General features: G+C 33.9%; 1 protein-coding gene across 1 annotated transcript; it reads right to left on the minus strand.

The window, feature by feature from the left end:
* Window positions 1-718: 718 nt before the first annotated feature.
* On the minus strand, window positions 719-5,499 carry LOC132064137 (serine/threonine-protein kinase D6PK). The gene is made up of 3 exons (XM_059457028.1): window positions 5,010-5,499; window positions 2,916-4,193; window positions 719-1,793 (listed from the first exon to the last, which is right to left on the minus strand). The coding sequence occupies exons 2-3, from the start codon at window positions 4,145-4,147 to the stop codon at window positions 923-925; spliced, it is 2,103 nt and encodes a 700-aa protein (XP_059313011.1). The 5' UTR covers window positions 4,148-4,193; window positions 5,010-5,499; the 3' UTR covers window positions 719-922.
* Between the last annotated feature and the right edge of the window lie 10,905 nt (window positions 5,500-16,404).

Here is a 16,404-nt window from a genome sequence, read left to right on the forward strand (position 1 = left end):
CTCCAAGATATATAATTTCTACCGAGAGGAAAAATTGAACTTTTTTCCCATGCCCTCATAGGCAACCGGAAGTCATCTTTTACATTGAGTTATCATCCTTTATAAAGTATTTTAACTTAAATATTAATACTTGCTTCAGCCAACTTTTGTTGTCAATCCTTTGATAATATGTATCACTAGAACACTATACGCAAATCGTATCCTCTTCTATATATTCGATTATCATATGTCATGTAGCTTTTTATCCAATGAAACACTGACAAATAATCCACAAGATGGATTCCCAAGGTAAAAACATTTCCCACTGCACATGCTTTCTATAGTCTTAGCTAGCTCCCAAGACATGGAAATCACAAGGCTTTCTGTCTCTTAGATCATGCAGTATAACACTTATTTTAGTATGATGATGATATGAGTTGAGCTTCAATGAAAAAATATGATCAGTGAGAATTCATATATCAAACCCTAAGATTGAAACGTAGTTGTTGTATTCAACTATAAAGAAAGAAGGGAGCCAGTCGAGTTGTCTTTGCGTGACTCACAGGCCAACCTGATGCATGTGTCAAAGTAGGTTGCCTACATTGTAGCCCTTCACTAGACCTTACGTGAACATGGATGCTTCAAGCATTGGGCTGCCCTTTTATTCAAGGGTAAGGAAAACTAACGTAAACTGGTTTATGATGTGAGAAATCTCAATCAAAATAGTGCAAGCGACTCGAATCATTTCAGCTTTCTCACACTTCATTGTGAAAAACTTTGAGAGAACCCGATTTGGCAGGTGATTTTTCACAACTACTAGTTTAGTGAAGACCAAGATCTTCTGTATTGCAGTTCAGTTGAACAAATAACTAGAAGAAAGCAGTGCTGAAGGATCAACTAATGGCACTGATACAATTCTAGACAAGAATCCTATATCCTAAAACTAAAAGAACTCAAAGTCAAGATATTTACCCCCAGACTTTGCATCTGTCCCTACCATTCTTTTACTGGTATTGCCAACCCCAACAGGATTCACTTGCCCATACTTTGCAGGGGACTCCGGCTCCACGGGTCTTGGCACTTCGGGTGGTGTACTGCAACGTATCAGAGCCCAATTAACACCTTCAAAGAAAGGATGCTGCTTGATCTCAGTAGCTCCTCGTTTCACCCCAAGCCGGTTTTGAGGCTCTTTAACAAGCAAGCCGCGTATCAGATCACGGCTGGCATAACTGGTTGCAGGGGAATCTGGAAATCTAAGCTGTTGGCCGACTACATTGAAAAGAGTTGCCCTGTTTCCTGATCCCTTGAAGGGGGTCTTTCCATATAGTAGTTCATGCAGGAAAATACCAAATGTCCACCAATCAACCGCACTGCCATGGCCTTCTCCCTTGATAATCTCGGGGGCCAAATATTCATGAGTCCCAACAAATGACATTGACCGAGCTGAAGTAGGTTCCGCAACTAGCTCAGGCATTGTATTACCTGGAAACCCAGAATCAGATCGAGGCTTAGGTGATTTTTTCTTGCTCTTTTGAGGAAATAAACGGGGAAGGAAGCATGCTGGTTGCATGCATACAGTTGTGGGCTCAATACAGGCTGGCTGCACACAGAATGCAGCTCCTCGTTTAGAAGGATCATCAGATGAGGTCCTTATGAGCGTGGGTGAAACTGCACATCTCAGGGATAAGTCAAAATCTGAAAGCATAATGTGGCCATCATCACGCACAAGAACATTTTCAGGTTTTAAGTCCCTGTACACTACACCAAGCATGTGTAGATATTCAAGTGCCAATATAACTTCTGCTGCATAAAACCTGTGACAGAAACCTGGGGTTAGTTAAAGTTTGATTAAAGAACTCAAAAGTTTAAACCTACATGCAAGGGTATAGATTCTGAAGTCTCCCAAAACGAAGAAATGTCGAATAAAGCTTGCATCAAAGCCCTTTAATAATATCAATCAACCGGACCCTTTAATAATATCAATCAACCGGACCTTAATAACTGTTTTTTCTGCTACATATAGTTTTTAGACCATGATAATACAGTAATGTCATTGAGGTGTTGAAGTTATAACTTGAATTGCATGAACAGACCTAAGATTCATTGAAATAAAATCAACTCTTAAATTTTAGGGAAATCAGAATATAGTTTATGAACTAGATGAGAAAGATTATATGGGAACATACCCTAGTCGAGTTCTTTAGTGCCAAGCTAGGAACTAGAGCTCTATGATCCTAACACCAGGGAACACGATTAGTCTCTTATTTTAGGGAGACCAAAATGGAGTCTATTCAGCTTTTGAATACAAATCTCAAGTAGCATGAACTAGGTGATACTGATTAAGGATATAATCTAATGACACGTGCTTTGATGTCAAGCTAGGCAAGGTCTAAGATTCTCACACCAGATTCAAAGAAAAACCAAGCAGGGACACACGGGGACAGAATTTATACCTAGTACAGAAAAGACAGAGAACAAACTGGGCTCTTTGGAAGCTTTAATCACTGCTTCAACATAATTTTTCATCTTAATAAAACATAGTTCAAGGATTTTATCAGATATTCAGCATTCTCTATTTGCCAGTAAGAGAAAATGGGCAACAATCTTTTCGTTTGTTTGGATAAGTGAAAATGGGTGACATTCATTGTGGCAAAATCATCTCCTTCCACCAATACACCCTCTCTCCCCCAACACCAACCCATTAAAGAACATCAGGAAAGGGAAAAGAAAGAGTCCTTTGTTAGCCAGTAAAGATGCATTTAGTGGCAGATAAAGAATTTCACTTGGGGAAGAGAGTTAATACCATGTAAGGATTAAGGAATGTTAAAGAGACCAGAGGTTTATTATGCTTACATTAGGATTACATGGAAAAGACTTTTATAAGGGGAGGAATATCTACATGTTGCATATTCTGGATAAGGATAATAATTCAATACCTTGCAGCATATTCTGAAAAATGCTTCCCAGGTTGTCGCTGTCGTAGAGTATGCAGATCTCCTCCAGGACAATATTCCATGACCAAACATGAGAAGCGGTCGGTCTCAAAATGAGTGTACAATGTGGGCAAGAATGGATGGTCTAATAACTGCAGGATTTCTCTTTCTGTCTGAGCACGGCTCAATTTCTTCCTGCTTGCAAGCGATGCCTTATCCATCACTTTCATTGCAAAATAGCAGCGAGTCCCGCTAAGCTCAGAAAGATAAACACTTCCAATGTCTCCACAACCAAGTCTTTTGAGTAACCTAAAGTGGCTCATGCCTAATATACCATCACGTGCCCGGATTGCGAGAATAGCCTTCCATCTAGGATCATTTCCTTTGTGAGGCTTATTGGCACTGCCAGTCATGTTACTCCAATTACTATCATCACTAAGTCCACTACTGTCACTTGCTCTGCTAAGGCTAGTTTTACCACTTTCGAGTGAATCCCCTCGAATGCTCCCTTTTGTGCTCTCATAGTTTCTGTCCACACTAAGCATGCCATCGCTCATGAGCCCATCACTCCTATACGTGCTTGTGCAACTGTTGACAATACTCATATCTCTCACAACACTAGTACTATCAATGCTACTAAGTGGACTTGGAGGCAGCGATGCATCCCAAACACATTCCTTCTCTTCGGAATCAGGAGGCAGACTTGTTTCTGTGTTTTGAGAAGGACGAGGAACTGTAAATGGGGAGGAGATTACACCTAGATCATTTGGCTCTTCAACCAAGCTCTCTGCAGGTGAAAGAAAAGACGGGCTTGGTTTCACATTAGGAACCCGGATTGAAAGATCGTCTAAGAAAGGACCCTTCAAAGACATGTTTTTCACAAGGCATTTCCCATCTGCTTTGTTCTGACCAATTGGTACATAAACTGGTCTCATTAGGTCTGTATCAACAGGTTCTGGAGGATGACTCGCCCCATGAAATGAAGTAGAGCCACTATCCTCAAGTGAATCATCGCTACGCTTGATTGTACCATTATCGACCATGAGTTCCGCTTCCTCCTGATACGAGGTCTTTCCTTTCCATGTTTGTACTGGAACAGCCAAGCTGAAATCTCGAAAACCCTGCACGTTGCATTTAATATCGACCTCCTTCTTGGAGGTTGAGAAATTATGTGTCACCTTAGCCTCTATAGGGAACTGCCTTGGTTGTTGTCTAACTTCAGGTATCCTTTCCATCTCGGATTACATGTATCATCACAAGTACATCCCCCAGGAAAAAACTCTGCAAAAGCAAAAATCAGTACCACTTCATCCATACATTAGTACACCATTAATATAGATCTACAAAGACCATTTTATTGACATGTATGGTAGCACATAAAAGAAACTACATCTCATCAAACAGTCACCTGAAAAACCACCAGGTTGAACACGGAAACATAGCAGAGGTTATTTTCACCAAAAGGGCCTCATTAGTCATTACTCATTACAAAATCTTCAAATTTCAGAGTATCAAGCTCAGTGGCACTATGTGATGTGGTAAATAATAAAGACACTTTATTAAGAGACATGCATGCTGCGTTCCAGAAACACCCAATTAGGCAAATATTATTTATGCAATCACCTGAATATTCCATAATTTTCACAAGTTCCATTAATTACAGACTGAAATAACCCTCAAGAAGCTCTAATAGAAAAACTTAAATCCCTAAGTGAGTGACAATCAACTTCTAAGAAAACCATAGTCCCTACCCAACCACCCAATATGTACAATACTGCTAAGTGAGTGACAATGTTGTGATACATAAGCACTCTTCTTTTTTGTAAACACTCACCGACATAAAAATATACTTAACAAAGCAAGAATACGACACATAAAATGGAGAGAGAAGAGAAGAAACATGAGCAGATCTAGCTTCTGCTTGGTTATATTTGGGAGAAATGTGCATACATAATAAACGTGGCCACTCTAAACCCCACTAACTCTAAATTGCTGGGAAAATTTTAACTACACGAAATGCTAAGAATAGCAGAAAGAAACTCAAAAATGACTCTCCCATTACAGAACAACAAACAAATCAAGAAAGCAGAAAATTACCAGTTCAGTCAGAGATCTGTAAAAATTCTCAAATGGGTCTCTCTATTTCCTTTCCCAAGTCCTTGGAATGCCAAAAAAAAATTTAAAAAAAAAAAAAAAAAAAAAACTATATTAAGCTAGAGGTCAAACTATACTTCTTCTCCTCTTCTTTCTTTCTCTCTGTGTGTGTGTGTGTGTGTTGCTCTCTCACTCATTTGATTTAAGGGTGTACGAGAAATGGAAAGTATGATATATTATTAGCTAAATGTTGAAGCTATGGCTCTACAACTGAACAGGCAAACGATTTGGTTCAGTGGTAGTGGTCGAGGATGATTATGGTGATTTTGCCTTTAGCTTTTTTTAAGCTAGCTAGTGTTGTTGTTGTAGTATTTGTGAAGGCTTTAGTCATGTGTTCACTGTCATATAAAAACTGCCGATGATACAAAAAAGTGGAAGTGTCATTCTGTGTTTTATTTTTGTTTTTTAGGGAGCTTGTGTTTTTTCTTATTTTAAAGAAGAAAAATGAGGGAAAAAAATGTTGGTTGTGAATCTTGTAAAGGTGAATTTGGGTTAGGATAAATATGAAAAAAGAAAATGATATTTCCACAACTTAACTACTCTCTCTCCCGCCCCCTTTGTGTTTGTTAATTTAATCACCTCCATAGTTAGTAAAAAAAGTAACCATAAAGGCGGAGTGGTATCTATCTTTTTCATTCTTAACTAATGGTTTTGAAATGAAATTATATATTTTTAAAGTGGAGTAGTGAGAATCCAATTAGTTAAGCTTCAAAATAGATAACGAACATTATATGCTAAAAAAAATGAGAAAGTTAATAGTAGTAGTAGTGCAAATTAGTAAGTGTTCGTCTATTATGGTATCTGGATTAATTTGCAAGCCAAAATCAAAGAAAATTATTCGTATAATAGTAGGTATGAGAACCTATTCAAATTTTATAGGTCGTACTCAATAAAAAAAAGGTCTCGCCTTCCTTCCATGTGTGAAGCTAAGGGGGATAAAAAGTGTAATCCTAGTATTATATTTTACATGTTTTTGTCTTTCTTCCGTGACGTTTCCAAAAATCGTTTTGATAGAAAGTATAATTAAACAAAAATGACCATGAAATTGTTGGACTCAAATTCATGTAGTATTAGATTGAACAGAACTTTTCAATTATTGAATTATCTATTTTTTAGACAGTTTCATCAACTTTCATGGCGAAATTATGTTTTCAGTTTTTCAATATTTTAAACCTAATTGTGTCCTAAAAGAACGAATATTTCAAATATTAGTAAATGAATTTTAAAGCAAAAAAAGGAACACATTAAAATTTTGGAAAAAAATGTGGAGTTACATAGCAAAATGAGTGGTGGCAACAAGAAAAAGGTGAAATTACAAGGGCGGCCAGAAAGAGAATGATGGCGTGATGAAAAGGTTAGAAACTAGAAAAAGTGGGCCCTCACCTGAAGTTAGTGTTTTTATTTCTTCAACGTTGGAATGGGCCCACAAGTGGGGCCCATTATTGTTCCTTCTTTGGAGTACACGTCTTTTCAAAGGAGGAAGAAATTGAAAGGGGAGTGGGAAATGGGAAAGCCAATAAGTCATTCTTTCTATTCTGTTGTCATGTCCATCTCTCCATCCTTTTCAACTACATTAATTTTCTGTGTCAATAGCATTTTGGCAACATCTACTTTATTTATTAATTTTATTCCCTTAAGATTTAAGAAAGCTAGATTTTTTTAAATTTCACAAAGTATTTGATCTTCTTATCAGCACTCCTAGATAATTTTGTACATCAAAATTTAGACAATAGAAATTACCTAGTGTTTTGGCTTCTGTTAGGAGTTTAAAATGAACAAACTCGCGATCTCTTAATCAACTTCATGATCAATAGGTCACATTATATTGTTCGTTACTTAAGAAATATAAGGTTCCAATTAGTACTTTCCTCTCCAATTTATTTGATTTACCTAGTGTTTTGGCTGTTATCAAACTGTGATCTCAACCAACTTCATTGATCAATAGGTCACATTGTTCGTTGCTTAAGAAATATAAGGTTCCAATTAGTAATTTCCTCTCCAATTTATTTGATTATTAGCATTTGGAAAGCTTATAATAATTATTGCACCACGATTTCTTAATATTTCTCCTTTTTGTTTTGAGATTGATAATTATGATACTTATATGTTTTTTTTTTCCCAAACATTTGGGTTTTATCTCAAAGAAATTGAGAAATTAATGTATGAAATTAAAGATGTTTTGACTTTCATACTTGGAATTTAACAATTGTTCCAAGATGAAAGAACTATATGATTGTAATTGAACACCTAATACGTAGTAAGATAAAGCCCAAAAGTTAACAAGTTTCTTTATAAGAATAAAGAGATTAGGGGGGTCAGCTAGCCCCTGTAAAGAGATATGGACCCCATTGAAAACAATGCATTAGCACATATTCTAATCTCACTACTGTATAGTCTCACCGCTAGCTCCCATGTGGTACTAAAAGAAGACTTTGGTGGGAAATCCCAATGAATTAGTGGTGTTTTTCAACCCCTAAATTAATAAGTATTATTATTCAAATTGCAAAATGTCTTCTTTCTTTTAATTAGCTTTTGAAATGTATAATTGCAATTCTTTAAGAGACTTGAAGTCAGATTGGGGCCCCGGGTAGTGGTGTTTTCTTGATGTGTAGAACTAATTATCAGTATTTATGAATATATTATATATAGTATAAGTAATGGGTTCTGTAATTTGATTGAAGGACTTAGACTTATTCGAGACAACAACTTTGTGGTAATAATGGACTTAGCAAATTTACTTAAGTGCTCTTCAATTTACAGAAATCACTACTCAACCTTCCATTAATTGCTCACTAGAACTTTGCTTTTCAATCTCTGAGGAAAATCGAATTTTTTTTTTCTATTGAATCGTTTGCATGTACACTCATTCTTCAATTATTGTCATACTGGAGTGTTTTTGGTATTCAATCGTACAGCAATTGCACCAGAAACAGGAGACCCCGAGCATCCAATGTGCTATGCGTTAGAAAATTTCAGTCGTGTAAGAGTTTCCAAATAGGTTTCAATTGTCCTATATTTCTTCACCTATTGCCATAAGGTTTTAAATTTAGATGCTCTATTTCTTCCCACCATCTTAAGTACTCTTAATGAAAAAATTTATAGCCATATAAATATTATGGCATATTTAAGATTATAAGTCTTACAAATCTCTTATTTTTTCACTTAAACTACGTATCAAGTCAAACTATGTCCACATAAACTGAAACGGATAAGCGCATCACTAGGTTCAGATGTTTGTTTAGACTGAATATTTTATGTTATTGTGCTTGTACTCTTGTTTTTTTTTTTTTTTTCCTTCTTTGGCTAATTTTAAGTTTTAAGCTATTTTCTGCAGCCATGCAACTGGGGTAAAGCCAATTATTGAGAGATTAATTACCAGTAGATGTATCAAGGAGCAGTTTCAGTTTGTTGTGCACTATGCTTCAAGGGAAGGTTGTGGATATGTCGTTCTCGATCATGTAATTTTGGTTAATTAGTGATGGATCTAGAATTTTTAAATTATGGGTGCTTAATTATTGTTAATTTAAGAACTGCTACAGAGGTTAGATGCTCAGTCAATATATATGGCGTGGATTATTAAATTTTATATACTCCTAGCAATAGTGTTTGGTTCCAAAAGTAATAGATACTTGAGAACCCATAACCCATAACGTGAGGTTCGGTTTATTTCTTGGTTGCTTAACTAGAAGCTTGAACTTTATCTAAAATTCTTTCTCGACTTCATAAAACCGTTCACTTCAAAAGTTAATCAATCAATCAACTATACCTTGATATTAATTAAACAACAAAGGCCTCGATCACTTGACATTAGGTATGTGATACATGAAAAAATAAATCTCGCTGGATTTGACTTTGAAAAGCATGCAGCAGAACTAGAGGGGCGGTAGGGATTTCGTCCAAACCCCATTTGCCGGAAAATCGTGTAAAGATATGAATCCTTTAGTAAAATTTTTATCTCCGTCATTGTTAAGAAAAATAGAAAATTGTAACTTGATTTACGAGTTGGGATTTGCGTACTAGCAAGTTCATTTGGCATTGAGTGCGTAGCTATCAATCCTCTTAATGAAATGGAGGTATATCGTGTTAAAATATTAAGCTAGTTTAATTTGTGGTTGAACCTCTAGTCAAATATTTCTTATTACTTAAATTAATAGTAACATAAAGGGAGTGGAGTAAGGACGACAATAACAACAATAAAGTGAAAAAGAAAGAGAGACAAAGAGGGGTAGAGAGACAGAGAAGGTGGAGAAGAAAAAGACGTGTGAGCATGCATGCCCAATCACTGTCTTAGAGGCAACTCAATGTTACGACGAAACGAATACTGAATTTTAATTTGCTGCAATTTGGTGACAAAAATAGTCAGTGATACATTCTGTGCTTTGCCCAAGTATCCTATTCTTTCTCTTGTAACTATTTGGGACATTTACATAAGTATTTATCATACCTTTTTTTTTTTTTTCTCGGGGCACTACAGTCTTCAATAAAATCCATATAAGGCATCCAAAGATCGTTTATTATAACTGCACTAGTCGTTAAGATGTCACAATTAGGGGTCATTTGCATTTTTGACCCTAGTTTGTACCGGTCTTTAAATTTTACCCTCAAAACAAATAACTTTTTCGCATGGGATAAGTTTATATTTTCGTGACATAACATCCCACAAATTATGTCCGCCAGTGGTGGAACTAGGATTTTTACTCAGGGGTGTCAAAATATAAAAAAGTAAATATACGACGAATTAAGTGCTCAACACATAATATATATATATATATATATATATATATATATATATATATATATATATATATATATATATACATAAAAAAAATTCTTTTTACGTATTTACAAAGTGTAATTTTTTGGCTAAGGGTGTCGGTTCACACCCCTCGGATGCATGTGGCTCCTCCACTGATGTTCGCACCCTTAAAGAACTTATATCTCACTAGACATAAGTTCGATTTTGAAGGGTAAAATTAAAGACCAGCCCATCTGAAGGGCAAACCGTGCAATTAAATGCATAAACTCACAATTAATACTTCCATATCATTAGGTGAGTAGTTATAATATTTGGTAGGGGTTCAAACGAATCTAATAGCTTTAGATGAGACGATGAGTTTATTTTATATTAAAAAATTGTTAAATATATATACTTAATTGCGAACTATATATGAGTTTGATAACACGTTCAGAATGCATAAAATTCAAATGTTAACTCCATCTCTAATGTGTCACAAGTTCAAATTTTATTAATCTTTTGACTAGGATTGCCTAGTTATATTTTTCGTAAACTTACATAAATAACTACCTTATTGTCCCTTCTTACCATTCGTAGCTACCTTTTGTGTATTCGCGTGTATTTGACATTGTTTTCGCTGTATCTGACGAAATACACTCAGGCCAAATACATACAAGATACAATATGAGCCAAATACATATGACGAAATACACTCTGATACACTCAAAATACAAGGAGAAAAAGCTAGGAAAAATATGTAAGAAAAGTAATGTGGTTGGCTGGGTTAGAACCTGGGCGGGCAAGGGCAAAGCCACACCCAATAACCACTCCAGCCACAAAAGCTTGATGTATTTTGGTATAGCTACGAATGGTAATTTACAACATCACTGTAGCTACTAAATATAAATCAATTAAAAGGTAGTTATTATCAATAATTACCTTTTAGAAGTATCCCAAGTAAATAATCCTATATTTTTTTCCCCCTATGATCTATATGTAAAAAACATTATGACACTTGTGACTTGTCTCATCCAGTAACTTCGATTAAATCAGAATGAAGCATAAGCGAGAATTATTTTAGTATAGTCACGGCGCATAAGACGCACAAATGTAAAGACCAACTTCATTTCTATATATTTTTCTTGAACCCAACTACGTACCTTGGATTCAAGGTTTTTTTTGTTTCAAGCTACGCATGTCTCTGTGTATTTTTCGGTCAAGAATTATGTGTAGTCTAACATACTTGGGTCAATTATTAGTTTCAATTAGCAGAGCAAGTTATATTATATTGTTTCCCTATTGTTTAACTTCCAGAGGCTATAGTTTATTTTAAATGTTTATGTGCTTTTCATGGTCATAGGATGATAGTAATATTCGCTTAGTGTCTCTAGCTACTTTGACTACACTGTTAATCACATGTAAGTTGCAAACTACATTACATTCTAACATAAAGAACTAAAAAGCTGACTAGTGACATATTGAAAGATAATGCTATATTTGCTTTTATTATAGTTTTACCTAATTTTGGAAGAAAAAAAAATAGTCTTACCTAATTTTGGACATACATGCCAAGAGAATTATGGACATTATAAGATAACTAAAGTTTCCATTTGTGAAATATGCTTAAAGTAATTTGGTGAGCATATTATTTGCTTCTACACTGAGGCAATAAACTAAGAGAAGGTTTGTGCAAATAAATAATCTTAAAGTTAACAAAGAAGACCATATATTGCTTCATTACCCATATATGAGAAAATGGCAAATTGTCCCTTATGTTTGCTGTAGGTTCAAAGGAGTCCCCTAAATATAATCATGAGCAGTTTTAGTCCTTAAGAAGTGAACAATTTTTGTTTCCGTCAAATATATATCTTAACAAAAAATTTCAGTTAGATTTGAGGGAGACTATGAAATAATTAAGTAGAAACGGCAGGAAAAGCCACATCAATCCCTAGAAATCGTAACGCAAAAAACTATAGTATGAATCAAAATAGCAGAAGTTGCACCAGAATAAATTTTAAAAAATGCATAACTGCAAAAGCTGCACTAGAATAAATCAAAAGTTGCAGAAACTGCAAAAACTGTACTTTCAAATGTGACTTGCTAAATCCTTTATCTCTTCAAAGTTCTCGTCAAATTTAACAAACATAATTTTTTAAATATTTGACGGAGATAAATGTGCTCACTTATAGCAAATTTAAAGGGCCAAAACTACTTAACAATATATTTAAGGAACTAATTTGAGTCTACCCCAAACATAAAGGCACCATTTTTGTTATTTTCTCACTCATGTATCTTCAAAATAGGACATCGTCTTAGTGTCAAACATTTAAATTTTATTAATCTGATCGCTGCTAACTTAATTAGGTGACTCCTTTGTTGTATTTGTACAGATAAAGCAAGAAGTTAGGATCCTCCACTAAGAAACTCACAATTGTGACAATTGACTGGTCAAAAAGAGGAACATGTTAGACTCACAGTGAATTTGAAATCATCCCAAAATATGTACCTAGTGGGGCACTATATTATAAAGTATTGTCCCAATTCACTTGTCCAATTGGCAAACTTACAAAAAGGCTTTTACATTAGAGAGAAAAATATTCCATTAGTGAATACAATTAAGATTGTAAAATTATTTTGCCAAAAAAAAAAAAAAATGAATGTCACTATTGTCACATTTTAAGCTTATTGACCCTTTCTTCTCAATGCAGTTATTACATATTTGCATGGAGTTATTACTTCCAATGTCTCAATTTTGGCTACTTTTTTTTTTTTATTCAGTCTAAAGAGGAATAACATATATATATATATATATATATATATATATATATATATATATATATATATATATATATATATATATATATATATATATATATACACTAACAATTTAATTTTTAAACTTCTTTTTTACCTTTAGACTGTGATGATTTTAAATCAATTATTTGACTATTTTAAATCAATTATATGTAAAAAAAAAAAACTTTCATCCTTAAATTTCATACGCAATGAAACATCATCACATAAATTAAGACAGAGAAAGTACATTGACAAGGAAAAAGTCAATAAGTTTATTTCTATCATCATTAGATTGCTTGATAACTTAGGGAAAAAAATCTAAATAAACATACACTTATAACAAGAATCATGTGATGAATGAAGGGGCAACATAATGGGGAAGATCAGCAAGTTGGTCCTTCACCAATCCCATGAAAGCTGAAACTTATAGTGATTATAATGATTAGCTCAATATATAATTGTTTTGAGCAACAATTTTCAACATATACTATAGTTGGTCATTCCCACAATAGCTAAAAAAGTAGTGTGATTTGTTAAATCATTCTTTTTTGTGGGACAACCGCATTCCACCTTGCTTTTTGAAAAGAGGCAAACATAGAGTTTGAAAGTCTCAGTATTGTAGTATTGGAATTAGGAAAAGAAAAATAAAGTGGAGGGTGTGATTCAAAGGAAGAGATGATCCTTTCCATGATTCCTTTCTCACTTGGGTTTTGGTCCACATACAAGAGCTACCAAAAAAGAAACTTTATTATAATCTGCTGTTCCTTGCTTGTATTAGCTGTAAATCTTGCACTGACTAAGGAGCATTTCATTTGCCTGAAAAAAATTATCCGTGGAAAAAGGGACTATAAATTATCCATGACGGACGCCGAACGGATGAATTCTAAGCTAGCAAGCTTTTAAGGAAGACCGACGTGGTCCCTTATATAGGAGATTCCACATCGTAATGAGATAGGAAAGTGAAGAGTTTTATAAGGCATAGGACAAGTTCACGTGATGGCGTCACCCTAAGGACATCCAAGTACGCGAAAACCGTAAGCCAAAATGAACAATACGTGTCATGAGTTTGGATCGTGATACACATAAAAAAAATACCTAAAATCTACATTTAGATTAATAAATGTTACATGACAAGTATCATTTACATGAACTTGTATGACGTAACTATGATGAATTAGTATGTTATTGTTACCTCGATTTATTATTTAATCATTAATGAAGTATGCTGTGCACATCTGGGTTTGAACATATATTTTGTTTTAGCTTTTTTCACATACTCGTACTTAAAGGATTTGAATTATTCGTTTCAATTTTATCAATCTCATCAATCTCCAGAATGAAATATTCTGCAAATTGAAATGGAAATACAAGTTTCTACTTCTAATTCTTTCTCTTGATGTAAAGATTTGACATGCAATTTCTTGCAAAGTTCAGCGGTTTTCTACAATTTAATATTATAAAAATGTTTCTAATTTATTTGTTTAACTAACTGAGAAAAAACATATTCCCTACTTGAATCTGAATTATTCAGTGGGACTAGGCCCAGCAATTCTAGGCCCAAAATTAGTTTTATCAAGTATGAATTACAGGTCCACAATCCAAAGGGTCCACTTTGGGACGTGGATGGGGTGTAGAAGCCCATAAGTTCCAATTATAATGATTTTGAGATCAGTTTGGACCAAAGACATAACGAATTAAATATTGAATTGCCATGAAAAAGGGAGACAGTCACGTGGCAATTGCAACTTATGGTAGTTGAAATACTCATCACATGCCTGTCATGTGATTATTCGACTAAGCCCCACGACTTGAATGTGGCCTTAGCCTTATTATGTCGATCACCATCAGCTCAAGAGTCCACCTCTTTTCTTTATTATTTTCAAAACAATTTGGGCCTAGTTGTATGATCTGCTAGCGAGGGAACATTTTTTTGTGCGGATTGTCCTTCAAAGGCACTGGTATTTAATTTTTCTCCGTCAAATTGGTGGTCTTTAATTTTTATCTTTCACCTAATATCATGAGGTTTGGAGTTCGAAACCATGCTCAGTAAATAAAATAAAAAATCGCAAGGCGAAAAAAAAATTAGTTGAGAACTTTAAGCGAGTTTTTGCAAAATTCGGGCTAAAAAAAAAAAAGATTTGTCTTAATGCAAACCTCTACCTTAAGACAGAGTTTTGCCTTATGCTTGAAGGCAAAACTCTCCCTTACCGAGTTAAAAAAAAAAAAAAAATTTGCCTTAAACCCCTAACCAAGGAGTTTTAAACCTCTACCACCAATTTGAGGGGCAAAAATTAAAGACCTTCGAATAAGGTCAATCGTGCAAATTTACTCTCCCTTCACTCTAGCTGTGTATATACACAAATAGCATTGTGTATGTGTATATACACACGGTTACATAATATTTTATACAAATTATACATATATTAAATTTAATTATTTTAAAACGGCTGAGTGAGTGACAATTTAAGTTAATTTTTCAAAACAAAATAACCATTTTAGACCTTTTTATTTTTTTGAAATTTTGTCACTGTTTCATAAGTGTGTGACTTTTATCCACTTTGTAATGAATTGGACAAAAATGTCCCTAATTAAAAAAACGTTCAAGAAATGAGCGTAAACAAGCTCAACGATTGAATTTAATGACACCCAATCAAATAAATAGAAGGTTCAATCGTGCAAATTACCCAAGAGAGTTCATCAAAACCTTAGCACCAAAAAAATTAACAAATTAGCCTACGCGTATATACAACAAAATCAGCATTAAGATAAAAAAAGAATATATACGTATATACACACGGTTAAAACTCTCAATCTTATGTTAAGAACAAATTTCTCCATATATTATATATTCACAAGAATGTAGTTAACTTGTTTGAAAGTTTTTGTAACGGGCATAAATATCAACTGAACAATCCTGCCCTTCAGTTAAACTGCATATAAGCTTTACTAGAAGTTCATTTATCTTTTGATATAGTCCGTCAAAATAACCATTTTCAGAAGTTCCTAAGTTTTATTTTTATGCATGCGCCGTTAAATTTTGTTTCCTCCGTTCATTTACATAAATGTGTGTGTTTAAACTTTATTTAAGCTCTTAAACATTTCACGTATTGAATACATAAAGCGACAAAAAAGTAAATGGAGAAACAATCCAAAATAACATTTAAACAAATATCAATTATCATATATGATTCTTTTAAATGACGTAAACATTTTTTAGCTCAAGTTGATATAAATCTCAATTAATTACAATGCTCAAAATGAACATTGCAAATAAAGAGAACATCTCAGATAATTTCTTCTTTTTGTGTATTCCCTGTGTAAATTAATGGTGCCTTCATGGAGTCGTTATAAAGATCAATTACAATTTCATTTTTCTTGTTGCTAATATCATTCATAAAACATTAAACCATTCAAAAGTCTAATTCCAAAAATAATTGTTAAAAAACAAAAAATTATGAAAAAGTTAAAAAATAGATGCAAGAAACATTTATAAATTACTACGATACAATAATCATATTTCTATGTATAATAAAAAGAATATATAATGTCGGATGAGTAAATTCGGTTTGAGACTTTTTTTATCTAAAAACTCTCAATCTTATGTTAAGAACAAATTTCTCCCTCTCCTAAGCTTGCCTTGTGCCTACTATGGAGTCTGCTTTTTACAATTGAGAATGTAGTTAACTTGTTTGAAAGTTTTTGTAACGGGCATAAATATCAATCACATTTTCTTTTAACAATCCTGCAACGATTCTTAATATATACTTTCGCATATAAGCTTTACTAGAAGTTCATTTATCTTTTGAT

The sequence above is a fragment of the Lycium ferocissimum genome, chromosome 7 (genome assembly GCF_029784015.1).
Source record: "Lycium ferocissimum isolate CSIRO_LF1 chromosome 7, AGI_CSIRO_Lferr_CH_V1, whole genome shotgun sequence".
NCBI classification, from domain to species: domain Eukaryota; kingdom Viridiplantae; phylum Streptophyta; class Magnoliopsida; order Solanales; family Solanaceae; genus Lycium; species Lycium ferocissimum.